The sequence below is a fragment of the Semicossyphus pulcher genome, unplaced genomic scaffold (assembly GCF_022749685.1).
Source record: "Semicossyphus pulcher isolate SPU_LCO1_2020_fin unplaced genomic scaffold, fSemPul1.0.p SCAF_1, whole genome shotgun sequence".
Taxonomy (NCBI): Eukaryota; Metazoa; Chordata; class Actinopteri; order Labriformes; family Labridae; genus Semicossyphus; species Semicossyphus pulcher.
The window spans coordinates 23,420,404-23,447,416 of NW_027211603.1; the positions used below are offsets into that span (position 1 = coordinate 23,420,404).

General features: G+C 41.9%; 1 protein-coding gene across 1 annotated transcript in view; it reads left to right on the forward strand.

The window, feature by feature from the left end:
- Positions 1-27,013, forward strand: part of kif26ba (kinesin family member 26Ba) — a 99,913-nt gene that overhangs the window by 34,468 nt on the left and 38,432 nt on the right. The window contains exons 4-5 of the mRNA XM_069657943.1: positions 7,363-7,547; positions 17,107-17,314. Of these exons, the coding sequence (XP_069514044.1) occupies positions 7,363-7,547; positions 17,107-17,314 (393 nt within the window). The remainder of the gene's footprint in view (positions 1-7,362; positions 7,548-17,106; positions 17,315-27,013) is intronic.

Below are 27,013 nucleotides of genomic sequence, written 5' to 3' on the forward strand. Positions count from 1 at the left end.
ATTAAGAGCTTTGTAAGCAAGAAGGATTTACAGGACTGATATGATTTCCTTACCTAGGTCTTGTTAGTACACCAACTTAGAGAAGTACCAGGGCAGTAAAAAATGCATGGACTACTTTTTCCTCTATATTCTGTTGCGTAATTATCTGTGTTGGGAGGTGTGAAACAATAGTGAGCCTAAGAGTGTTTGTGCTCTGTGACTTTGACAGTAATGGTGTTTCAGCAGGAAAGGAGAAACAGAGCAGGATAATAAATCACCCTTGTTTAGACTCACCCCTGAGAGGAGGAGCAGGGGGGAGGTGCTGAGCGAGAGGGGATCAGAAAACGGTATTGGAAAGTAGAGTCGGATAAATGTGGAGAAATTACATTGAATGATATAGAGAGAGATGTAGGCAGAGAGGATGCTGGGAAGGTAAGAGATAGGGATATGTTGTTATAGGGGCAACACTTTGCATTTTAACATCCATATAGGACCACATTAATCCAGATGCTTGTACAGAGAAAACTAACAACCTCTGGAGCTGGTAGGAAATCTACTGAACTGCTGCTCAGCATAAAACATAAAAGAGTTTATGTTCCAGCATCAGTGCAGCTTTCAGAAGCTCTCTCAGTGGCAAACGAGGGAAAGCAGACCATAAAGAAATGTTTGATGAACCAACATGTTCATCAGAGTGAAAGAGAAACAAACACATGTGCAGCAGCTGCAGGGAAAGTGAGGGTTTAAGTGAAAGTCCAAAGAATCAGTGGGCTTTTTGGGAAACGTGGTCCTACACTTCAGAGACGCTGCTCTGGTCTTATGTGATTACACCGTTTAAAAATGATTGCAACCAACATTAAAGCCTTCAGAGGAAACTCTATGAGAGACAGAAGAGAGAGCAGAGGTAGACAGAGAGCAGGAGCGACCTGTCTGCTACTGTAGCTCACATTAAAATGTTGCTGGTTCAGCAGTCTGAGAGGTGACAGCCTCCATATTTTATTTTTATACGGACTTCTCTTCTCGGTCCCACAGGAAGTCTAGCACAATGCACTCAATGTCTGGAAACACATTCAGACAGAACGAGGAAGTGATGAGCACAGAACCTGATTAAAGTTACACTGGGATCATTTCAAATTGATTGTTAAATGTTTCTGATCAAACCCTGAGCTTACTCAATGTGACACCTATTTAGATAGGCGGTCAAATAAATCCAGCTTCCAAGGGTCTGAGGTAGAATTGATTGTTTCTTCTGTTGAGATACAACAGTAGTAAACATAGGAACAAAATTATGTTTCTCCTGCACAGGGGATGTACACAATAACAGATACAATTTAAAAAATCTAGTACAAGCACAGTTAAGTGTAAACAGGATGGATGTATAAATCCAGTAAGTGAGCATGGTTGTGAAACGTTCATTTCCTGGGTGCATTTACAGACCAAGATGCTGCTGAGCGTACGCCAAACGTCCAGGCTTTAAAAGCGATGCTTTCTATCAGACAGCAGCATGCTCAGTGATGTATGGGCCTTTTTAATTCGCTCAAAGAAACAACACAGAAACACATCCTTCCTCTTCTAACACACTGACCTGTGTTACATCTGCCATCACTAGGTCTCCTTCTCTCTCTCTGTCTCTGTCTCTGTCATTGAGAGAACAAACCCAGCATGGTGTCTCTGCCCTCTCTGTCCTTCAAGCAGCTAATTGAAAACGGGTTTATACAGTGGTGTGTGTGTGCGGCTCAGTGTGTGTGTATTACTTTCCACAATGGCTGGATTAGCTTCCTAATTGACTGTGTTTCTGTTTAATGTGTCACACACACACACACACACACACACACACACACACACACACACACACACACACACACACACAGGTTAACAATATGTTTGTGTCATACTTTATGCTAAATAAAATAAAGCCCTACCAAACGCTGTCAGACTGAGCAGGACATCTTTTAGGATTAATTAGGGCAGCAGTGGTGGCCTTAAGGTTAGAGTAGCTTGTGACCAAAAGGTCAGCAGCTCCTCCCCCATCATAAGCAGAATACATTTGGGTGGGGAAAGTGTATTATCAGCTCTTGCCACACTATTTTTCAGTGATATGATGCCTCTGATCTGGACTGTTAAAGGTATACTCCACCCATGTTACACACAGAAGTGTGACTTAGGTGATGCTCAGGTGTTCCATGGCCAGCAGGGAAAGACATGCTAATGTAGCCAAACTCACATGAATCACAGCATCCCCTTGACCTTTGAGAAATGAGATGTAGATTTATGCAGCCTAATAATATTTAGCATTAAGAGCGTGTTGCATGCATGCTTAGCTAGCAGCCATTGGGAAAGTAATGTGTGTTTTTTAGTATACTTTGAATCATGAGTGTCACAAAGCAAAACAAAGTCATCTGTAAATGCTAAGAAAATGCAGCTTAAACCGTGCTTCAAGCTGTTTCAGATTTGACCACACAACATGTTGTAAACCTGTTTATATGAAACATCAAATATTCAATCCCACCCTCCTCTGCCTCACCTTTGCCCTTTCTCTCTCTCGTTTCCTTGGTGTGTTGTCTTTCCAGGATGTGTCCTCTGTCCTTACTTGATTTCTTTTCCTTCCCTCTCTGTCTCACATACTCTCTCTTTGTTTCTGTAATTCTATCTCTAATATACAATAGATAAACATCCCGTTCCTTCGCTAACTATCTTCTTTTTTGTCTGCTTCTCCCAATAATTTTCTACCCCACTTTCATCCTGAAAGGGCAGCCTCTCTCTCTCTCTCTCTCCCCTCTCTTCTTCTACTCTGCTGCAGTAAGCATTTAGATTGTTTCACAGATTGTGTCTATCCCCCTGATAAAACCAGACAAGACCACACACATGCATGGACACACAAGCACACCATTTATCTCTTCACCGTCCTCACACACACACACACACACACACACACATCTGAAATTTCAGGCTCAGATCCTCCGTCTGCTGCCGGCCTGAGAAAGAATTGAAGAATAAAATAAATGTAAGAGAGACAGATGAGGGAGGTGAGTGCTGGGGAAATGGTGCTTGAGTTGTAATGAAGATGAATGATCCGGCGTTTACCTGTTTCTAAGAGCAGAGACGGGCGAGTGAGGAGAGGTGCTGTGGTGTGGAGGGAGAGGAGGACAGAATCGGTGTGTGGGTGTTTTTTTATTCCATCACTCTGAGGAAATCTGATCTCACATTCATCAGAGCTCCACACTGACAGGTACAAGCTCAGGAGCAGGTGTTCTTTAAAAACACGGTCAAATGCGATGTTGTTTTTATTGATTTGCTGAATTATTCTCAACAGATTTATCCTGATACATAATCCTGGTATTGTGTCCGTGTTTTTCTCTGCTACTGTGATGACCTCTTATCTTCATAAAGGCAGACAGCACAGGTGCAATTTGTCAGACTTCTTTCTCAAATCCGTTGAGAGTGACACGTTTATTACAAAATACACATAATATGAAAAACACTATGCATTGGCTTTATTTTCCGTATTTTAAACTATAATGTTGTAGTCATACACAATCATCCGCTGAGCATCTGCTGTCATCCGTCTACTCTCATCATGCGTCATGCACACACAACTTCTACATGAGCGCCCTCACCACCTGTGGCCACTTAAAATGCACAGAAATCTACAAACTATGTAAATAAAAATAAACAAAAATGTGGCTCCTACAGGATCAGTTTAGTTTCATTAGTATCTGACAATAACAACCACTGACGACAGACTTTTCAGGCCTTCCTGTGTAGCCAGCGGTTAGCTATAACGGAGACTTCCTTTACCGTGCTCTGCGTTGTTTACTGTCCGACTAACTCGAGAAGAGTCTACTGAGACTGCCTGCTTGAGCAGTGCGTGTCGGTCGTGGAACCGTTAACTTGTTAGAGCGTTCATACTGCCCGCTGCTCACACCCTGCTCATGTGCTGCTGCAGCACCGAAAATCCCCTATTTGCACCTCTGGTCGTGCGTGGTTTTTAACCTAAATAGACTGTGAATATGATATGTGGAGAGTCATTGAAAATGAAAATAAAAAACATTTCTGCTTTTCAAATTAAAAGCCCAATCCAGCATTTCAAGAGACTCCTCTTGTTTGTACACATAGCTTTATTTTAATGTGCTTCCAGGGCAGATGTTTGGTCGATCAAGTCACTTGCAAGGCTCCCTGTTGGGTTCTTGTTTGATTTTATGTAAGAAAAAACGTAATAAGTCATGAGTCTCACAAGGGCCATACGTACATCATGTTAATAACAGAAATAACATCAGGTTACAGGGATTATGTCTCTCTCTCTCAGTATGATATTTTTCCTGCATATAACAGAGCCTGCTGATACGTGATTGGTCAATACTACTCAATACACCTACATATTCTACATGCCTTCCATATTTAGTGTAATTGAATATAATTAAAGTTAAATGCAGAGATACCTGCTCCTCCTTTACGTTCTGTTTTAAACACAATTGATTAAAATGACTTCTTTACCCAGAATGCCATCCATGTAAATGCACTATCCAGGTGAGCATGCAGAGATCTAGTTTCAAATAGGAATTATCATGCTATCCATCTATTTTCTGTGTGCACTGGTTTAGTAGCACAACTAATTAGACACCTCTTTTACAGCTGCTTTATGAGAGGCATGAGCACACCGCTGTTACAGATACAGAGAGGCACAATAAACCTTTTTAAATCCCATCACAGTATGAAATGATTCAGGACGTGTTACTGCACTTTTTGGTGACACTGGGAGCTGCAGCAGAGTAAAACATAGCCTGTCCACCCCCTGTGGTTTGAACTGCTGACCGCCTCATAATATCCCACCTCCATCAGCTCATGTAATAACCCTCTGAGGGGCACATTTCTCACACACTGTGCTCGGTTTCCTCTCCACATTTATCAGGACAAATGAGCAACCTGCACAAAAGCACAGGTTTGCCATGTACCTTTATTCTGTTTGTTCACGACTCCTTTAATAATGTATGTGTAGCAGCGTAGGTGTGAGCATTTGGAATGCATGTAAACGCACAGGAGAAGGATATATAAACTATAGAGGCGTCTCATTTACAATAGGTGATTTATCAAGGCAGCAGGCTGCGTGCCTGGACCCCAGAAGCCCTCAGCAGTAAATATACACACATGGTGGAGCTGATTTACACACACACCTATAAACACACAGGTAGTACAGACATGCACACACACATACAAGGACACACTCAGACATTCTCACAACAGCATCACACGCTCTCAGACTGACTCTCACACGAGCTATACTTCCTTTACTGGAGCGTGAGGTGATGATTTAGCTGCTCTGCTGACTGGCTGCTGGCAGCACATAAAGAACTATAATCAATAATCCATATCTATTTCACGAATGAGTCGCCTGCACACGCATGCACATGGAAACATACATGTCCATACATATACATCCATACACACACATCTGTGCACACAGTGTTGCAACACATACTTTCCGACAAAGCAGTTGAATGTGTCATAAAAGTTCACAGACAGACCAGTGCACACCAAACAAAGACTAAGTCCATTTATATTATATATTATTATATAGCACAATTTAAAAAACAAAAGTGCTGCACAGTGAAGTTAAGCTAAACACATAAGGCAACACAACTTTAAATATCTCAGTTTGTTCATATAAACAAGAGAGAGAGGTTAAGATGTGTCTGACAAGAAACATTGAAATCTGAAAGAAATTGACATTTTTTATGGGATTGCACCGAGGATTGATATTTGGTCCCTTTCTAAGATACCAAGACACACAGACTGTAGATAGTGGGCCTCCAGTGGCCTACTGCAGCTGTTCCCAAACTTACGAGGGCTGCAGCCCAACTTTAAATCAAAAAGTATTCCAGGGCCTGATCAAATGTTAAATCATAAAACACTTGAGAAAAAAATATTCATCATGTAGCCTCTGTACATGGGGCGCCTGCTCTACCAACTGAGCTAAACCATCGCCCATGATTGCAACATTTAACTAGTTTCAGAGACCTTTCTTGTTTTTTACACTGCTCTTGATTTCTCCACCTGTCCTGTCCAAATCACTGATATCACAGCTCAGTAAAGGCAAAAAATGATTTTAAAGCGACTATAACGAACTTTTGGTTTGTGTTGATTTTGGCGCCCCCTTGTTGACATAGCGATTTAAATCCTCCCGCTGACTTTTAAACGTATCACTCGCTGTGAATCTTTTCAATGGAAATTGTAAAAAACACAACACTAGGTCAAAACCTAGTATGTGGCTGACCGCATCAGGTCAGTATGCGCTTTTGTGGGCAGTGTGTTACAAGGTGTGTCCTTATAAGGGCGAGGACAACATGTTTGAAAGCAGGTGAGGACAGTGGACGAGTATCCAGAGCCGTATAGACAGAGAGTCGCATCAGCGGAGGTCCAATATGCTCCATGATCTGCCATTGCAATGTCGCAACTCTCTCTACGGCTCTGACAGTACCGTCAGTCAGTCAGTCAGTCAGTCAGTCAGTCACATACAGACGCATGTTGTCTGTAGGGCTGACCCTGGTGGCACTTAATGCAGTTAATTGCTTCATCTGATACCAACCCTTTGGCTGTGGTAACTTTTGTAGATTCGGTATTTATTTCAGTCTGTTTTATTACCAGTTGAAACTCCTCTGTAGGTTTAAAAAGCTAGCCAGACAAATAGCTACCTGTACACCAAGATAAAATTGTTTCATTTACTGTATGATATAATGAAAATGTAATTCACACAAGGTAGAAAATGTCATTTCTTTACAGTGTTAAAAGTTCAGAGGCCTCTCGCTCCGTCCTCTCTGTCCTTTTCCCCTGCATACAATCTAATAAAGGCCATGAATGCCATGAAGGATGATCCAATATTAAGGCACAGATGTGAACTACCTGAGGTAGCAGGGGTAAGGGACAGAGGGAATGAAATTGAGAAAGTATTGAGTTAAAGGAGAGAAACTGAGGCAGGAGGGAACGTTTGTTTTTTTATTTCTGTCTATCAGGGACCCAGACGACAGTCTGCTGCTCGTTCACTGTGATCAGTAGAGAGCTTATCTTCTATCTGTCTGCTAAGGAAAACACACACACACACCTGAAATGGAATTATGCCATGCTGAAGATAAGAGTCATATATGGTAAATCAGTTATCATGCTCCTGCAATAACACACCACAAGAAACAGGAAACCAAATGTGTGTGGGAAACAAACTGTGGTCTCTCATCTGACCATCATGAAACCACATGAACAGAGATTGACTGTAGTGTGTGTGTGTGTGTGTGTGTGTGTGTGTGTGTGTGTGTGTGTTTCTTTCCTCTTCCTCTTCTTCTTATCAATCATTGTGAACGTGATGTTAACATTTCTATCCTCTCCCTCTCTCGTCAGATCTCCCAGATGGTCTCGGAGGCCTCCAGAGAAGGTCAGACTGAGGCTGCCCTGAACCGCTACAACACACACTCCCCCTCACACACGAACTCATCATCCCACACAAACTCTCCCTCTCACACTCCGGCTGTAACCACGGCGGCTCCAACCACCACCACCTCCGCCGCCGCCTCCTTCTTTGCCAGGTGAGACACATTTTATAATTCGGCAATAGCCTTACATGTGGAGTCTGTCTCCCTGTGGATGGATGTCAGGAAGATCACCTGACCTGTTTGGTCTCATCTCTCTGCACAGTGCCAGCACGCTGCTTTCTTAGTTCTAAAACTTGAATATTAATGTTGAAGGGCAGCATGGTTATTAGTAATATAGCCACAATTGGGATTTTGATGTTTTTCTACAAAAACTCTCTTGCCACCACTCAAACATCCACATGTTCAGTGTTTTTACTCTTTGTATTTCGGCTAAAATGTAATCTAACAACTATAGAACCTGTATAATACAATGTACCTGAATGGGACAAAACAAGACTCTTCAGTGGCAGAGGACCACGCTGTGGTATTCAAACAGTTCTGGCTACCAATTCATCATATATGGCAGCTTGGCCAGTGGCAAAACATGTCAAAATATAAAGCATTCGGTACACCTTTGGCATCATTTCTGGACACTGTTCTCTAGCTTATTGTTTTGATGTGCTGTTGAAATCAGGGGACATAGTATAAAAAGTTCAATAGTCTGGTAGGGGTTGGGGGTTCTGGCCATGGATGCATCAAACAATACAGGATGTTCATCCGGGGGACCTGGGATTTAGTCCTGTGTGAAAAGCTAATGTTGCCTTTTGGGGAAGTTGACTTCTTTTAGGTTACGTGGTGTACATTTTTTACCTAGCGCATGTTCAGTAGTTACATGACGACCTACTGACAGGACTACGCTAGTACTTATTGGCTGACGACCGGAGTCACACACATGGGTCTGTATGTGACTGACCGACTGACTGAGTGACGGTACTTTCACTGCCATAGAGAGGGAGAGTTGTTTACATCGCAATGGTGGATCATGGAGCATATTGGACCTCCACTGACGCAACTCTCTGTCTATAGGGTTCTGGATGCTTTGTTCAGGGAGTAGGCAGGGCTGCTCCTCATCCGCACCTACGTCCGCAGTGCGCACCTGCTTTCAAACGTCATTGGTCTCATGAGGACAGTCCTCGTGACACATTGCCCACAAAAGCACACATTAACCTCAGCTACACACTAGGTTCTGACCTAGTCTTGTCTAAACCCATACACTGATCTTATTCCAAAATATAACCAATTAGTTTTTATGCATGAACCTAACCACACTGCTACCGCTTTACAACATTCACTGCAGGTGAATTATCGTTGTATGTCTAAACTATAGACTGTATAAAAAGATGGAGGACATGACAGCTCCACTAAAGTAAGACTAAACCATCTCTAACGCCCCCTGCTGACTCAGGGACATGGGTCAAGGAGACGTAGCTAACATTAACCCTATAGTCTCACTACAGTCATTGAACTCTCCATAACAGTGAATATCTGCTTCAGACCAACACAAGAAGCTGCTCTGCTGTTGAATGCACCTTTTTTTTTGTTAAATGTCTGTTTTGGTTTGCGCTGATCTCTCTCTCTACTGTGGGCAGACTCTGGCTCCAAATGTGCAAGAAGGCGCCTTCCAGTGCTATTTTAGCTTCACTTTTGTACAATGAGAGGAGGTGGGGACGCTTTGTCTGTCTTTATATACAGTCAGCCAGTCATATTGAAAGTTAAACCAGACACTGTTTATATCTGCAAACTTGAAACAATTTATTTTGAAAGTCTAACTGCACAGTGCATTTTTATTATAACTCACTTGACCACAGAGCCGTGCAGATTTAAAACAGATGGTAGAGGGGTACAAAGGTGGCCATATAAGGTCCAGAAGACAGAGCTTTGCAAAAACAAGAATCTTATTGGCTCATTTGTTCATCCTGGGTTTAAGTCCAGTCATCTCCACAATCCTTTATGCTGATGTCCTTTAAGACGCCTTACACAGCAGAAAGAATAATAGAATAGACATTCAAACAATTACATTGTAGGATGTAACAAGATGAAAGTGCTTGGAAATAATGAATACTGTTGTTCAGTGTGCCTGTGCCTATATCTTTTGGGTATGTTTATTAATAAATCAATTGTCCAGTCACTTGTGGTCGATAAGCTGCGTAATCAAATCCAGAGAAATGCAGAGCGACACAACATAAATAAGACAAGGGGAGTATGGGTAAATAATTGATGAATAAACATGGCAGGCTGAAAATGAATGAGTAAATTATTCATGAGTAACACAAGGCGATGAGTGTGTCACAGTGTCTGAAGTATTGCTGACATGTCGGATCTAATGAGCTGCTTTAAATCACGCCCGAGATGATACCCATGCTCTTCACCATCACATCTTCTCTGCTGTTGTGCACACTATACTCTTTAGCGTTTGTGTGTGTTCTTAAAATCTGCAGCTAATGTAATGTGTGTTTGTGTGTGTGTGTGTGTGTGTGTGTGCGTGATAAATGAGTGACGGGCTTCAGGGTTAGCGGACACAGCGCTGTCTGTCTTTCGAAGCACCGGTGACCAGACACAACTCGTAAATTGTAAGGGAGCAAACATATGTGCACACACTCTCTCTTTAGCTTTCTCTCCATGACCCCTGAACTGTCAGGTAACAAGGCCATTTTACACAAACACACACACAAACACCTCCTTACACAAACACACACACACCGACACACATCTGGTTGACATTCCAAACATACAACCGGCTGTCTGTGGGCCGATTTATGAGCATTAACCTTCTCAAGGAAAGAACAGGTGCAGGTGTCACTGTGTGTGCGTGTGCGCGTGTGTGCAGCTGTCAGTCTTTCTCTTCTGCTGTAGGCTGAATAATTACAGGGGATTCTCAAGGATATGATTTGTAATGTCCTCTTAAAATTCAAGTGTTTGTTTTGTTCGCTGTTTACAGTTTGTCTGCAACTCATTTGCGTGTCTGTGTGTGTGCGTGCATGCATAGTTGGATTTGGGTTTGATTGACAAAAACGTGCACATTCTGTCGCCATTATTTTTGACTCTAGTAATTTGTGTACACGTGTAAGTGTGTGTGTGTTTGTGGTGAATGGATGGATGCAGCCATGCAGTTCTGGTAAATCCCATGGCTGTCTTGGTCTTTAGTCTCAGACGTGGACTGCATGCAGACATTCCCATTATACACACACGCAGACACACACAATCTGCTCAATGCCTGTACACAGCAAAATCCCTGCCTCCACATCTTCCTCTTCTCATCCCTTCTCTCCTCCTCAGGTCTTTCCTTCATTCTCCTCCCCTCTGTTTTCTTTTTTAATTGCTTTCTTGTTGTCTCTCCGCTTTCCTTCACTCCTTCGCTATCATTCTCTTATACCTTTCTCCACCTCTCCTCTCTTTTTCCAACAATTTCTTCCATCTCCACTCTGACCTTTTCCTCACCTCTGCTAATGTGCATGAGAGTAATATCTTGCATTAGTACCGATCTGTCTGTGAATGTGTGTCGCACTCGCGCAGTAGCGCTGCAGCTTCCCGGGGCTGCTGCAGTGGCCCTCTGGGGACTCTGGGCTGGAGGATAGAGACACGCTGTACATGCCTAGGAGTGAGTGTGTGTGTGTGTGTGTGTGTGTATGTGTGTGTGTGTGTGTGTGCGTTCACCCTCACTGGGGGAAGGGGGTTTCTATCAGTGCAGGAATTTTTTACTGCATGCTCGGAGGATTGGATCTTTGGGGATTTGGCTCTGCGTTTGCGTGTGTGTGTGTGTGTGTGCTGCCTGAGGTAGCAGAGTAAATGAATAGGTCCCATGTGAATTGGTGAATTGGGAAGGCATTGTTATTTTGGAAGGTGGATGGCATTGAGGTGTATGTCTTTTTCTGCCTCTGTTTACCTCTCTTTTCTTTCCTCTTCATATACATTTGATCATATTTTAATTAAGGCACTTAGGCACTATAGCAATTAGCCACCACTCATAATGGGTGATTGATGATTTAAATAGGTAACAGTTGGTAAACAAATTATCACATCAACTGCGTGATCACATTAGAAACCCATTTGCTGGGGTTGTTTTTTGCCCATCTCTCATTTAGGCGTAATTCAAAATTGAAAGTCTTTTATGTTGACGGGGAAAGCTGCAGAGTTTTATTGCTTGTTTTTAGAGTTTTAGTGGGAATTTAATCATTTCTATTTCATATTTTTAACTGAGAAAATTAAAAAAATCCTGAATTTATGAGCACACACCAACATGTAATATGCATGTTAGAATACACTTTATTTTGAAAGTCTAATCGGACAATGTGTATATCAGCAAACTAAAAACGCTTTATTTTGAAAGTCTAACTGGACAATTTGTATATCAGCAAACTAAAAATGTTTTATTTTGAAAGTCTAATAGGACAATGTGTGTATCTGCAAACTTAAAACGCTTTATTTTTAAATTCTAACTGGACACTGCTTATTTCTGCATACTTAAAACGCTTTATTTTGAAAGTCTAACCGGACAATGTGTATATCCGCAATCTAAAAACGCTTTATTTTGACAGGGTTCGAGGCATACACTGTTATTGAAACACTATTTCCACACGGTTCAGACGGATTAATGAGCAGCTCAGTTATCTACAGCACACACTAACATGTAATATGCATGTTAGAATACACATGAGCCAGAGGTATTGTGTGTCCAATTCACCTCCATGTTGAACACAGCAACGTATTAATATTTTATTGTTCAGGCTGGTGTGCTGCAGTAAAGCATGTAAGATGGCGTCTTAATAGGAAGCAGGAAGTGTGTAAATTGGAGGGTATATGTACATGTAGTTAGATAGATAGTGTCAGTAAAGCAGTCTTATGTCCATTCAAGTCTTACTGACCCCCAAACACACACACACACACACGCACACACACCATCACTCTCTGTCTCTGCTTATATCTCCCTCCACTGACGGCCTGTTAAATAGAATGTAATTAGCTACTGAGGCAGCAACACAGCCCAGAGACACCAGTCATAAATCAGCTGTGTGTGTGCATGTGTGAGTGTGTGTGTGTGTGAGTGTGAAGTGAGTGTTTGTAGTCGTGTGGAAGAAGGAAGGAAACAAAGCAACAGCATGTTAGTATCAGGACTATTTCTGACCCGTGCTGCTTTTTAACAAGAGCAAAACACATGAAGGGACAGAGGAGGTGGAGAGCGAGAGAGGCGCGGACGGATGAAGGATCAATACGTGTGAGGAAGGCTGGATGGATGGTGCAATGGATGGGTGGATATATGGAGGGCAGAGAAGAAGGCAAAGGATGAAAGGATCAAAATAATGAGGGAGAGGGGAATACAATAGAGGAGGAAAAACGAGGGAACGGAAGCATGAGGATGAAGATGAGTGGAGGCAGTAGAGGAGGGGTGGGGGGTGACAGAGGAAGAGCTGATGGACGCAGAGATGGAGAAGATGGATTGAAAACAAGGGTCCTTCACTTTAGGGTTTGATTGGAATAGATCCACTCAGCCAAATCCCAGGCCACTTGTCATTAAACGCCACCACTTAGGTCCTGTGGTTGTGTGCATGCTTGACTTGTGCCTTAGATTAAACCAGTCAGGGTGGGAAAACACAATAAGAGGCTAACATTACATATACACACGCATAGATGCACAGCATGCAACTGATGCAGCTGATGAATATGAAGGATTATAAAAAATCTCTCTGGTATTCAGAGGTGAATGTCGCCTTTGGGTCTTTTGGGTTAGCCCTATTGAATAGTTAGATTGCTGAGTAGTTGGAAAGGGATTTAAATCAGTGGAGAGTTTTGAGTAGATTTTACAGTGTTACTTAAATTTGGTGTAGACAGTAGCTCAGTCTGTACAGATTTGGCTTGGCCGGTTCAAGTCCCGGCATGGACCGAGCATGATAATTGGGGCTGGTAGCTGGAGAGGTGCCTTGTCATTTCCTGGGCACTGTCGAGGTGTCCTTGAGCAAATAACCAAATCCCCCAACTGCTCGGGGCGCATGTCCATGTGCAGCGCCCTGATTCTGACATCTCTCCATTAATGCATGTCCTGAGCCCTGTTTGTGCATGTGTGTATTTTGGACCTGTGTGTGGTCCTGATGTCTGGTTCACATCTGTTGTCCAGTTAGACTTCAAGATCATTTCATCAATGCTGTCGATGCCTTATTCCATTTAATGTGAACTTAACTTTTTAATGTTTACAATAAGAATTGACCCCAAAGAAGTTACATCATGTACTGTTTATTTAACATGACAAACACACAGCAGTCAACACAATATTAACAATTTTTTGAATTAGACAGTTTATGAACTTTTTGTCCAGTTTCAGATTTTTTGTCTGTACATCTGGCTCATGGAGTTGATTAAACAAACTAGGTATCAACTTGCGCGAGATTTGAGAACAAAACCACACGAGACTAAGAGTTATGGGGAAAGGCTTACTGTACAACAACATGCCGAAAATACACTCAGGGTCAAAGCACACACTAACAGAGAGTAACATAAACATCAGTGCAAAACTAACATACATATTCATGGACGCACACACGATAAAATGAGTCCTTTGGCGATCACTGATGTCTCTATAGGTGCAGTAAACAAGTCCGGGCATGTCTCCCTCATTGCCATGTGTCGGGGGGGATGCGCTGAGTTGTGCTGTGTTCAGGAGCGCTCGGAGACATGAGTGATCAGACAAGTTTCTACACATATTTTTAAAATCGATCCCAGGATTTATGAATCGATACTGGGTCATTCAAATGAGAACCGATTTAGAATTGGAAAAATCAATTTTTTAAACCCAGCCCTACTTTTATGTGCTGGGTTGGGGACGTTATGGTAAGCCATTTTTGTAGTACTCTGAGTTGGAGCTCCCTGCAAGAGTTCCTGACATGTAGTACTACACTTGAATTGCGAGATAAGTAGCTACAACATGTGCATGGATGTCATGTGTTGCCTCATCATTAGTGTGTAGTGTGCATTTTTTCATTAAAAAGCCAAAAAATATTTGAATAAGATCAAAACAATCCATGAAAAAGCAAATACATGTTGTGCCCAGGGACCGAGCGGGACTGTCCAGCAGCAGAGTCGCTGTGCGTGAATCCATCATTGTCATGTCACATCAGCACTGAAGCCGCCACTGCCGCCTGTTGTTCCCACTGTTACACTGGAAAGGGAGATTTTAATTCGAAAGTGTCTTTTATAACAGGATCTTCTCGTGCTTTCTATTGGTGAAAATGTATGCACAGTTAAACGTGCACCCGAAACAGTCTTTTAATACTCCACTGTATGAGTACAGTATCTGCGTGCATTGGGAGGCTCTGAGCATTGTGAATGTACGCTTAGCTTGCACACAGTGAAAAACCAATTAGTGTTCTTCTTATGGAGCTTTGTTTCATACACTATATGCTCTCACACACACATTTACTGCCACAGCCACAGCACACACCTACACACACAGATCCACACACAAATCTCCAGGGAGAGCTAGTCAAACGGTGAAACGCTTCGTCGTTCTTCGGGTCACTGGATCCAAATCTCTCGCTCCGTCCCTCCCTCTCTTCTCCGTCTCCCTCCCCCCTCCTCGCCGCCGCCTCTCCCCCCCGCTCTCATTTCTGTAACCTGCTGCAGTTAATTGAAAGCCAATGGTGTGAGAATATGGCTCTTTGACAGAGAGTGCGTCAGGGCACAAGGTCTCCTCTCTCTCTCTCTCTCTCTCTCTCTCTTTATAATCACAGAAATATATGTGAGGAGAGATTAAAGCAGAGCGGAGCAGAAATGTCTGCCAGCAGTTTCAGAGCTCTTTTATTTTATCATATCGTTAACACCGCTGCTGTGTGTAACTCAGACTGTCAGGAAATCTGTTTGATATGTGGCTTCATAAATCCCAGACAAGGAATTACACGGACAAATGTGAATACTTTTACTCATAACAATAAATCACTTTAGGTGAGTTACTGTCTGCAGATTTACTGTCTCTGGGTTTCCCCCAAGACCCCTCATACTGGACCTCTCTTCATCTGTATGCTCCGCCATGGTGGGTGTGCATCTATACAATTGGGGCGCTGTGGCTCAGTGGTAGAGTCAGTTGTCTCTCAATCGGAAGGTTGGGGGTTCAATCCCTGACTGCTACAGTCCACATGTCGAAGTGTCCCTGCATGAATGTGCATAGATACCGCTTGGGAATTGACATTGCCATCTGAAAGGGTGAATGTGACATAAAGTGGAAAAGCGATTCGAGTGGTCGGAAGACAAAAAAAGCGCTATATAAGTACAGTCCATTTACCATTACCTGGGTAGGCTGCATGTGAGAACACAATTGCCGAATCTGATGAGCCATCATTAAACAGTCTTTAACCTGCGTGCCCCTAGAGTGTGTTTAACGTCCAAGGGAGTCAATGTTTGAATGCAGCAGGTATTTGTCTGGAACATACAGCGAGCAAAGTGTCACTGCCTTATACTCTTTAGCGCTCAGCTCAGTTGCCTGTATCATGCTTCCAACTCTTGTGTTCGTTGGTTTTCCAATTGTATTTGGAATCACATATAATAACAGATGGTTACACAGTCATCGTTGGTTAGATAACTTCCAGAGCGATCCATCTTTTCATTTTTTACAGTTTTAATTTATTAAGAACAAAAAATACATAAAAAAATATAATAATTAACAACATGGTGTTTTTCCATTCATAAATGAAGGTAAACAATATCAACATTTGTATGTAGAATTCCTCAAATCTGGTTTTCTGAAGCCTCAATGACAGACCAGTCCTCTATCGGTAAGGTGGGGTGAGTTGGGTTATTGTCTTTCGCTCAGTATTCCAATTAAGTATTTAGATGTATTATTTGTAAATTTCCAACGCTTAATTTCAAATGATGCAGATGTTTCAAATAGAATATGAAGTCTTAATCATTAAAGTGTCCAACTGTGAGATGAAAGTAGTAAAAGCATGATGTTTCACTCTGAATTGTTGTGCAGTAAAATTATAAAATAACATCCAATGGGAATACTCAAGTACCACCTCTCCATTTGGAAATAACTTCTTCACCATAAATTCTTTTGATGTGGACTAAAGCTGAATTTCGCTCAGTTATAGGTATGTGGTTATTCTGCTGGAGAAGACAGACTGAGTTTATAAAGAAAAAGAGAGACACTGAAATGATGGAGAGGTGTTGTTCTGAGAGAGGCAGACTGGAGGAAGCTACAGTGTCGATGTAAGAAGAGATGGAGCGAGGAGAACAGGAGGAGAGAGGAGAGAGATTTAGAAGTTAAAAAGAGAGAAGCACTGAGGAGACGCTGAGTGCAGACGAGATGGAGTTTAAATAAATATAAAATTCAGTGGCTCCTTTTGAGCTCAATGCTGCGGGGAATTGAGCAGCAAGAAAGCAAATGAACCACTCCCCATCCAGATGTTGCTACATATGTAAACAGCAGTGTGTGTGTGCATGCGTGTGTGTTGAAGGGTGTGTAATCAAGTTAAGAATCTGCAATTAGCATATTTGCCATGGTTGTACTGTGGTAAACTACGAGGTTGTGATTATAGACCCATGTGTGCATGCACATGTGCCACCATCCTTCCTGCCCTCCCTCATCTTCTTTATGTATCCATTAAGTTTTTATGATGATTTTTACACTAAAAAACAGACTCCTCACCTTCTCTTCCTCCTTTTCTCTCTCTCTCTGTTCTTCTCTCAGAGCTGCACAAAAGTTGAACTTAGCGTCCAAGAAGAAGAAGCAGAAGACCGCCACAGTCTCAGCTCCAGTGACATCATCATCCCCGTCATGTGACCCCCCTCTGTTCCCCACCAACTTTAGCGCCGCACTGTTGATGGCCCCTCCCCCGGCTCCGCCCTGCCTGCTCCGTGCCGCCAACAAAATCAAAGATACCCCCGGACTTGGAAAGGTAACGCAAAAAAAATCACTTTAAACACTGTCTATGGTAGTTTGGCATTTATAATGTAGTTTATGTAATATCACTTTCTAAACTAGGACTTGAGGACAGTTAGCGGTGAGTGTTTGGGATTAGCTGTTGCATTGATGTTGGACGCCTGGATGTGATGGCTGACATTTTGCTTTGATGTTTGTCCATGAAGTGACAGAAAGTGTAGTTTTTCCCTCAGGCCTGAAGTTGGTCCGACAGATTACTTTTGATTCACAGTTGGGTCTTCAGCTGTTCTGCAAATATCTCATCTCAGTTAAGACTGTCTTAGACACATTTGGTATGTTAAATTGTTTATTATTATAGATGTAAACTTGATTTTCATATTTACCTCATGACATAACTTTGTCACAGCACCTGAATCCTGAAGAGCTTTATAACAGATTAAAGACAAATCCAGTCTTTTGGTAATACGTCTGTTCAGTTATTGTTTGTTAATGTATTACTTTCTTTAGTGCGACTTTATTTTCAATTGTATTAACATTTCAGTATTAAAACGATGAGACCTATTTTATATATTTTATTGAGTTGCCTATTTAGATGATCCCAAATGTTTTGCTCAATATTCAAACCAACATCAGAATCAGAATATCTTTATTTTCATTGTAACAGGTACAACGAAATTAAGTGCAACCCTCTGTAGTGCAAAAGAGCTTATAAATAATAAAAAAGAAGAAACACATGGAAAAAACAAACAGTATAAAACAACCCACTCACTCATCCACAAAACAATTTTTCACACGGTCCTTAAAGCGCATATCTAGTGTAAGACAGTGTAACAACATGAAAACACCTGCTGATACTTCAGAGAGTAAAAGGACTTAGGCACTGTCTACATTAGATAACGTTACCTGCTGTTATTTCATTACAATAAAATGACATCACAAAAATGACTCAACCTTAATTAAACTTCAGCACACTACTTTGTTAGTGAACATGATCTCTGCCGGAGTTACGTTAGCTAGACTTTCATGGACATGGTGTTTGTTCAATAAAAAACAACAACTCCCACAATCCCTCACTACTTTTCTACGACATCAAACTGTTTTTTACTGGAAACAGACTGAAATTAATTCTGATGACTCTATATGACAGCGACAACATTGATTGTTTCTATATAGTTATTTTCAATACCTGAAACCGCTGGTGGTGATTAACTGCACGCTGCCTTTGTTTACATTTTCCAGGGGAAAAAATTAAAGTGAGTGATACATATGACTTAAAGAAAGAAGGATGAGATTTTTTTTGTTAAAAACCACCACTTAAGCATGTACAGGACAAAATCAGCTAAGAAATACGAGCTCCGGCTATGTCCACAGGGGGCGCCAGAATCAACACAAACCGAAAGTTCCTCACAGCAGCTTTAAAGTGATTTAGTTTTCTGCTCTTGAATCTTCCAAAACAACGAGCTGTTGTGTTTTAACATGACCTTGGCCGGTTTATCCCAATGCATGTTCTGGTATGTGTGTGTGTTTCACCCCATACTGGTATGCAGCCTAATGGTTACCACGGTAACACATCTCAGGCTGACAAAAGTCATCTGTCACCGTTGCCAACGCTTGGTGAAACGTTGGTGTGTGTGTGTGTGTTGTGGATGAAGGGGAGGGGTTCATGCTTCTCAAGTGTGTGCAATATTGATCGTCCATGTAATGAGTTTTTAGTGCCCCCTCCTCCACAGTTTGAGTGAGGGGCTCACTGCCTCACTCTCTCTCGCTCTGTGCTTGCGTGTGTGTGTGTGTGTGTGTCACTGATAGAAAAAGAATGACTATGGAGGACAAAATCAAACAGACATCAAACAGCAGTGTGTGTTTCACAGAGCAGGAGGGGGACCCCACACAAGTCTTGATGTGTTTTGTGTACCTGTGCACACTGTGTGCATTTATTGTGTCTGAAAGCTCTTGTCAATCAAGAAAGTCTGTGTGTACTTGCACATGAGACAATATTAGTTTTTTGTCACTTTGTGTAGTCACCTTTGTAAGACAGTCGACAGTGAAGATGTAGACAGAAAAGGGGAGAGAGGGACGTGACATCCATTAAAGGCTGCTATCAATCAGGGAAGATGTGACACAAACTGTAACCATTCATCTCCCAGGGGGCTCCCTCACATGTATGTGATGAGTGACATTTATATGATGAGAGGACAAACATGCTTTTTTGTCTCTGTGTTTATTTTTTTAATTAACAAAAAGAAACACAATTTTAACAGTAGAATAAATGTAGCCTGCAGTGTGATTAAAACCTTATTCTACTTCTAGAAATCTCTCCATCACATTAAGTTGTGTTGTTACATATTTCATTTTCCCTTTTGTCTAACTGATTATATTTCGAGTTGTGTTTTTGCGCTGCGCTCCTCCTTGGAGCCTCAGTCTTCATTTCTCTCCATATGGAGGTGACAGATGTCCCCTCAGTGTTCAGGGAGACAGATTAACACTCACATACTTCCACGCACATTCACAGACACACACACAGCAGCCATTATACACCCCTACACAAAAAAACACATATACAGTATACACTTTGAGCCACATACACAAAATCCCTCTTCACACAGTCTGTCTCTCCTCCTGTCTCGTTTCATTGTGGCTTCTGTTTCAGTCCACGTTGATCTTCTGTGATCTTGTGAAAGAAGTGATTACCTCTCCTGGCCCGACCTGCTGTGTACAAAAACCTGCTGCTGCTACTGTTTAATTACAACTAACACACAACCTCCTCTTCACCGTCATGTGGATATAATTAAAATGAATGGTTACTACATTTTTACTTACACTGTATTTTGTCCCTAATTTAGAAAGGGTAACTATATATGTTGATAAAGATTGCCGTAGGGATATTATTTACAACAGGGAAGTGATGTGTTACAGTTGTTGTCAGTGTTCAGTTGTCCTACGTTGGAGACAGACATTAAAGGTGTATCAAGTGACACACTTGAAGTTGTCCCTGTGCTCTGGCTTTACCCAAGATATGTATTTAAATATTTTAAAGAGGGGGTGTTATGCTGTTTCACATTTTAAGACATATATATAATGTTACAGTGTTGGATGTCCAGACTAAACGTGGGTGAAGTTTCAAATCTGTAGGTAAAATTTTGTTGGAGTAATCCCCAGGCTTCTCAGCTCAGTGCTGTGAATGCCAGGTTTCACACTTTTTTTTCTACACGCTGCACTTTGTGACCTCAGCAGGCTTCGGAGAGCTGGCCAATCAGAAGAAAGCAGGCTTGTAGGGGCGGGGTTTCTTAAAGGGACAGAGCTGACTGAGTCGTTTCAGGCAGAGGCTGTATGAGGGCCTGCACAGAGCACCAGTGGGAGAAGAGTTTTTTTTAACTGTAAATTATGCTAAACTACTCCACAGGTATCACAGATTGAAATATGAAGCTTAAAATGAGCATAATACCGCCCCTTTAGGGTTAAAGTTTATGCGAAGAGAATCCAGGGTTATTCTGGTGGGAGCATTATGTTATTGTAGTAGCCTAATTGTAGTTTTTGTATTGTATTTTACATTGTTAAAGTAATAAGATAAGTAGAATGATAGCTCTACCATTAAATAGATCGACAAAAATAAAATATGAAATATGAAGCTACAGTAAAGGGGATGCTAGCTTAGCTCAGAAACATTGCTAGCTAACATTGAAATAGCCAGAAATAGCCCATAGAACTACAACTCTTTTTTTCTTTAAACTTGAGTTTTGTAACATACAAACTGATAGCAAGTCAACATGTTGGATTTTGTAACCTATGGATTGAGCCAGGCTAGCTGTTTCCCCTAATTCCAGGCTTTATGCTTTGCTAGTGATGCTAACATAACCTTCTCTTGCCATTCATTTCTTGAACTTTGAATGTTTACATTTAAATACATTGTGTAAGTATTCTTTCTGTCATGTTTGCTGATATGCTGTGGTTTGTAAAGAAATGTGGGTGGGGGGAGCGAACATGGGACCAAGGCAGGAAAATGTTCCTGTATTTGGAACATAACAAGCTTTCCTGTGAAATCAATTGAGGCTTGCTAAGACCTAATCAAACACACACACACGCACACACACACACACACACACACACACACACACCCTACACACATACACACACACACACACACACACACATACAAACATGTGGGGAGAAAATGGCTTTGGTGACATTTCTCCAGTAAAAATGTCACCTGCAGTGGGGGTCGGCCCCATGCTGAAATGGCATTTGCACACATTCTCTTACACACACACACACACACACACACACACACACACATGCTCACAAATTCATGGGATTAGGGTATACAATGAAAGATGTCAGGGAAGCAGCAAAGCCCCTGGTGAAAGCGTGTACGACACATTACATCCTGCAGGATACATGGGCCTGTCTGCAGTGTGATGGGGGGTGAGTGTTCTCCACGATGTTAATATGGCAGAAAACAGATTGAGACATCACAACTAAAGCCAGGGGAAATCAACCTGCACAGGTCAGATGCACGTGTGTGTGTATGTGTGTGAGAGAGAGAGAGACTGTTGAGCCTCTTTCCTTCCAGGGATGTCAAATTAAACAGAATCCCTCCATGGATCTCTCTGACTGGCATCTGTATCTCAAACTCCCTTCAGTTATTTCTACACACGGTGCTTCTCTACATGTTGTTGGCGGGCGCCGTCTCACTTTAATCAGATCAGCCAGCTGGGAGCGATCCATTCAGACCTCTGACTGCAGAGGGGGAAGTGTGGCAGCCAATGAAATGAAGCCGTGTATGTGTTATCACTTAGAAAACCAACTGCAGGGTTACACAGAAATACAGCAGAGATGGCAAACCACACATGTATAAAGCTGTCACATAGATCTTTATCTGTAATTAAGAAAGAAATCTGATCCTGTCAGTAAGTGTATCTTAAATATCTCAGCAACTATTGGATTACAGTTTGACAGAGATCTGTCCCCCACTGGTTAAATTGCAACACCTTTTATGACTTCAAAGCCCCTGCTATGACTTTATACCTGCAATACTAATGATGACGCTCCCAGCAAGCTCTGCTCAATTTGTGTTAGTGCGTATTAGCAAATACAATTATTTCAGAGCTTAAACCTACTAAGGTCACCTTTCAACACCGTGGACCTCATGAACGCAGCATCTTTATTCATGCTTAATTTACAAAGGAGGGATTACGCGTCCTTAGAGCTAACCCCAAGCATACTGACAGGTTGTGTCAGAAAGCCTATAACTCATAGATTGAATAAAAAGATGGACAACATGACAGCTCCCTGAAAGTGAAGCCAAAACATTTCGAGCACCCCCTGCTGACTGGCTGTAGTATAGGTCCTAAAGTCCGCCTCCTCCATGTTAACAGATGGGACATGGGTCAAACTATGAAATCAAACATGGTTTCTGTCATTATAGTTAGTTCTTATCATGCTGATTTACGTCAAAATGTTTTCAAGTTTAGTTTTAATTAGTTATTTGATGCTGTTAAAAGAATGATTGACAGCTCTGTTGACAGTTCTGGATTAGCAGAGTAGAGGAGGAACGGTGAGAGGAGACGTAACTAAAACAATCACTACAGTCATTAAAGTTTCCATATCTGTGAACGTCTGCTTCAGACCAACACAAGAAGCTGTTCTGCTGTTAAACACGCCGACGTGCGCAATCTTTGCTGTTTTTTTCTCTTGCTAAGTTAAGTGTGTGTGTTTGAGTTAGCAGAAGTGGCTACGCCGATCTCTACTGCACAGCTGTGGCTCCAAATGGCGTCACCATCGCAAGAGTCCCCGTCATGGGGGGTATTTTGGTTTCAATTTCGTACAATGAAAGTACATGGAAACGTGTCATCCATCTTTATATACAGTCATTGCCTATGAGTCACAGAACAGCCTTGACAGTGACACATTGACATACAGACAAATCAGTGTTTTACTAGGCTTGGTAATGATGATCAATGTAAGAGCTGAAACTGATGGCTGAACGGCACAATGTGGGAGTGACTGTTGAAAATCAGGACTTTTGGATGTTTGTCTGGACTTGTGACACCCAGCTGGAAATTGATGCAATGTGGAACAAATTGAGATGACCCCAGGAACAAAAGGACATCTGATCACTGTAAACAAGCCTGACTAATATGGTGAATATGATGCCCTCTAAACCCGCCAAACATCAGCACACATACCATTGTAATTTTAAGCACGTTAGGGTACTTATGTCTCAATTTCAACTCTCTCTATAGACTCTTAGATTGTTCTAGGTTGACAACAAACACGTGTCACACTTGCCCCGGGGCTAACAGAGGCCTTAGAGGGGTTTTGGTAAAGATGTCTCGTGTAACATCTATGAAGAGATATGAGACGTATTAATACAAATGTTTTGAACACTAATATGGGGAGCTTCCTCTTCTCTACTCTTAAACCCATCTTCACCTCATCTCTCTTATCTAGTGATGGAGTAATAGTCTAATCTTCTGCCTTACCCTCCTTTATCCCCTCCCTCTCTGCTCCTCTCCATATCTGAATGACAATGAAGGACTGTGGGAGAGTTTTTTTCACCTCTTTCATCTCTGCAGCCGACATTTCACACACACACACACGCGGGCACGCTCACAGATTGCGTCTTGACCTTGGGGGGAAAATGATGCTATGACAGCTAATCAATTTTTAATAGCAGCTACGACGATCCCTCTCAGGCCACAAGCTGTGTGCGTCTCTGTGTCACGAGTGAGCGTGTGTGAGGGCATTTTCCATGGGCGTGTGTGTGTGTGTGTGTGTGTGTGTTGTTTCTTCATGCCTCTCTGGGTGTCTGTGTGTCTTGTATCTAAATGAGTGAGTGAGTCTGTTATGGGAATCCAGTGGCCGCTTTGTTCCACCTTGTAGCTGAAATATTAATGCTGTCAGTATTAGCAGGGCTGCGTAACACACACACACACACACACACACACGTAGCCAGCGTTTAGCGATAAGGACTTCCAGCCAAGACTTCCTTTTCCGTGCGCTGCATTGTTCACAGTTCAGTTAGCAACTTGAGAAGTGACCGTGTGTACAGATCAAAAGTGAAGCGACTTTCTCCCCTCTAGATATGTCTGCAACATAAACTGCGTCATTTCTTTTTCTGGCCTGTTCATCTGTTTGTGGTGAGTCTCAGTTTCACTGTAAATAGTAAGTTACACAGGGGCTTCACTCTGGCTAACTACTGCGGTATGAACCCAAAAACAAAACAGATTTTACTTGTGATTTACTTTAATTAACAGGTCTTACCTTTGCTGACATTTCAACATCATGATGCAGATTTGTAGAAAGTCAAAATGAAGCTTTGTCAGGTCTGTCCTCAAGAGGAGAAGACAACTTTTAAAATGCTCGTTTGTTAAACGGAGGTCGGATCGATCATTTCTGATGCATTCAATGAATTTGGGAAATCTAAACGCAGTCAAGGGAATTTATTTCAAGTAAAATTTTTGATCTAGAGCAGATTGTTAGCTGTTAGCATGCAGATGTCTGTTTATAGAGATTAATAAGAAACTAAATCGTCATCAGATTGCGCTGATGGGAGGCAGGATGTCTTTACGGCAGATTGCGTTCTGCCTGCTTTTGCTCCACACGGATTGTTTTTCCCGTCTACGCCGCAGCCTGCTGATACATGATTGGTCACTACTAGTCAGACTACAAACGTACAACAAACAGAAATCAGAACACTTCCCGCACTAAATTCGGGTCGCATGCCGAAAGAATCTGTAAATAAAGATTAAGTCAAATTTGTTAGACATTTGATTTTGTTCGTGTATAAAATTAACTTAATATATTACAGAAAATTACACTATTCTTACAGTATTCTTCTTTCTTATGAAGTTTCTGTTAGCTCATCCTTGTTGATTTACACACAAATTCAGACCTCACAGTTGCCCACCTCTGCAGCACATCCAGCTGAGAACAGCCGACATGGATCTCAGAATCTGTGAGCCGAGCCGAAACAAATAAATTAGTGAAAATTAGAATTGATCCAAAGCCTGTACTTGCTATTCCCGTATGGTATTTTTATCTCTCTGTATATGTGTATTTGCACCAATGTGTGTTTCATGCAGTCTGTGGGAACCAATTAGAGCTCAGTCTCAGTCTCTTATTGATTTTGCAGCCAATAGTAATGAAGCACCGCTGTGAGGGACTATTGAACAATCGTCTCTGGGCTGAGTGTTTGTTGCTGTTTAGCTGAATTCCTTTACTGAAATTGGCTCAAAGACTTCATTGTGTGGAGCGTGGTGTATAAAGTGTATGAACAGGAAGCTTTACATCCATATGGAGTTTTAGAGGCCGGGTCACTTTCACACAGATAAAACACCACTCTGGCCTAAACATCTGTCACAGGATGTCGCCTTTAGTACGGGACGGAACCCTTATGTTGCTCTGGGAATCATCAGCAGATCTTTATATTTGACACAGTGTCATGTAACTTATACAGCTAAAGCCTACACTTTTTTATAGTTAACATATTAATTATAGATGCTCAGACACATATTACTAGGGTGGTCGACGGGGGCAAAAGCCCTGTAATGGCCCAAAAGCTTTTCATTAGAAAAAACAAGCTGCAAATTCAGAAATGATGCAAATTCGAAATCACATACAAAACCAAGGCAACAACTGAAACATGTTGCAAGGACAAAAGTGCAGAAACAAGTGCATCTCTGCCTGCTGATTCCCTGAACATCCCCAAATCCTCACAGCCCTGACCGGGCAGTCAGCTCATAGTACCACTAACTAACGTAACTGGCTGCATAACAGTAGGTCACTTTAGCAAAGATATCCGTCCATGAGAAATTATTTCTCCCTAAAATATGATCCTGTATCTTCGAAATCTGAGACTTAAGTTGGGTAGGTTTTTTTTGTAAAAGTAATAAAGCTGTGTTTTTGCACAGTGAGGCCCTGACCTCAGAAATGTTCAGGCTCTCTCTCTCTCTCTCTCTCTCTCTCTCTCTCTCTCTCTTTCTCTCTCTGATTTTAGTGCAGAACAATTAACACAGAACAAAACAAAGACAAGTAAAAGACTTGAATAGAACAAGAAAAAAGGTAATAAGAATAAAAATATAAAAAACAATATATAAAACAAAATATGTAAAACAGGTGTGATTAAAAACCATACAGATATGCAGGATATTGGTGAGTGCAAAAAGCGTACAGTATAAAGTTAAAAATAATGCAGTGAACAGATAATATAAAAGTCAATGTAACGCATGGAGTCTGATTTAGAGTCTTGACATACGTGAGATGTTGGGTGACTGAGGGGCTGGATGAGAGACCATGTCAAGTAGGGGGGTGGGGTTGGGGCCTTGTTGACGAGGCTTACAGCAGAGGAGAAGAAACTGTTCCTGGGTCGGGAGGTTTTGGTCCTGATGCAGTGCAGCCTCTTGCCAGAGGGGAGGGTCTCAAAAAGACTGTGTCCGGGGTGAGAGGGGTCAGCCACAATCTTACCTGCACGCCTCAGGGTTCTGGAGGTGTACAGGTCGTACAGGTCTCTCCCTCTCACCCCTCGCAAGCTTTGGACATGTTATTGCTCCTATGCAATAGGAAGATAAATATTCAGATCGAGACTTGGAGGAAAAATCACAGAAACACTTATTTTTCCAGCATCTCGGCCTCTTCATTCATCATCCTTCCTCATTCTTTTTTTTTTCCTGGCCTTTCTTTCAGCAGCTCCCCATCTTGCATCAGTATTCACTGCAGC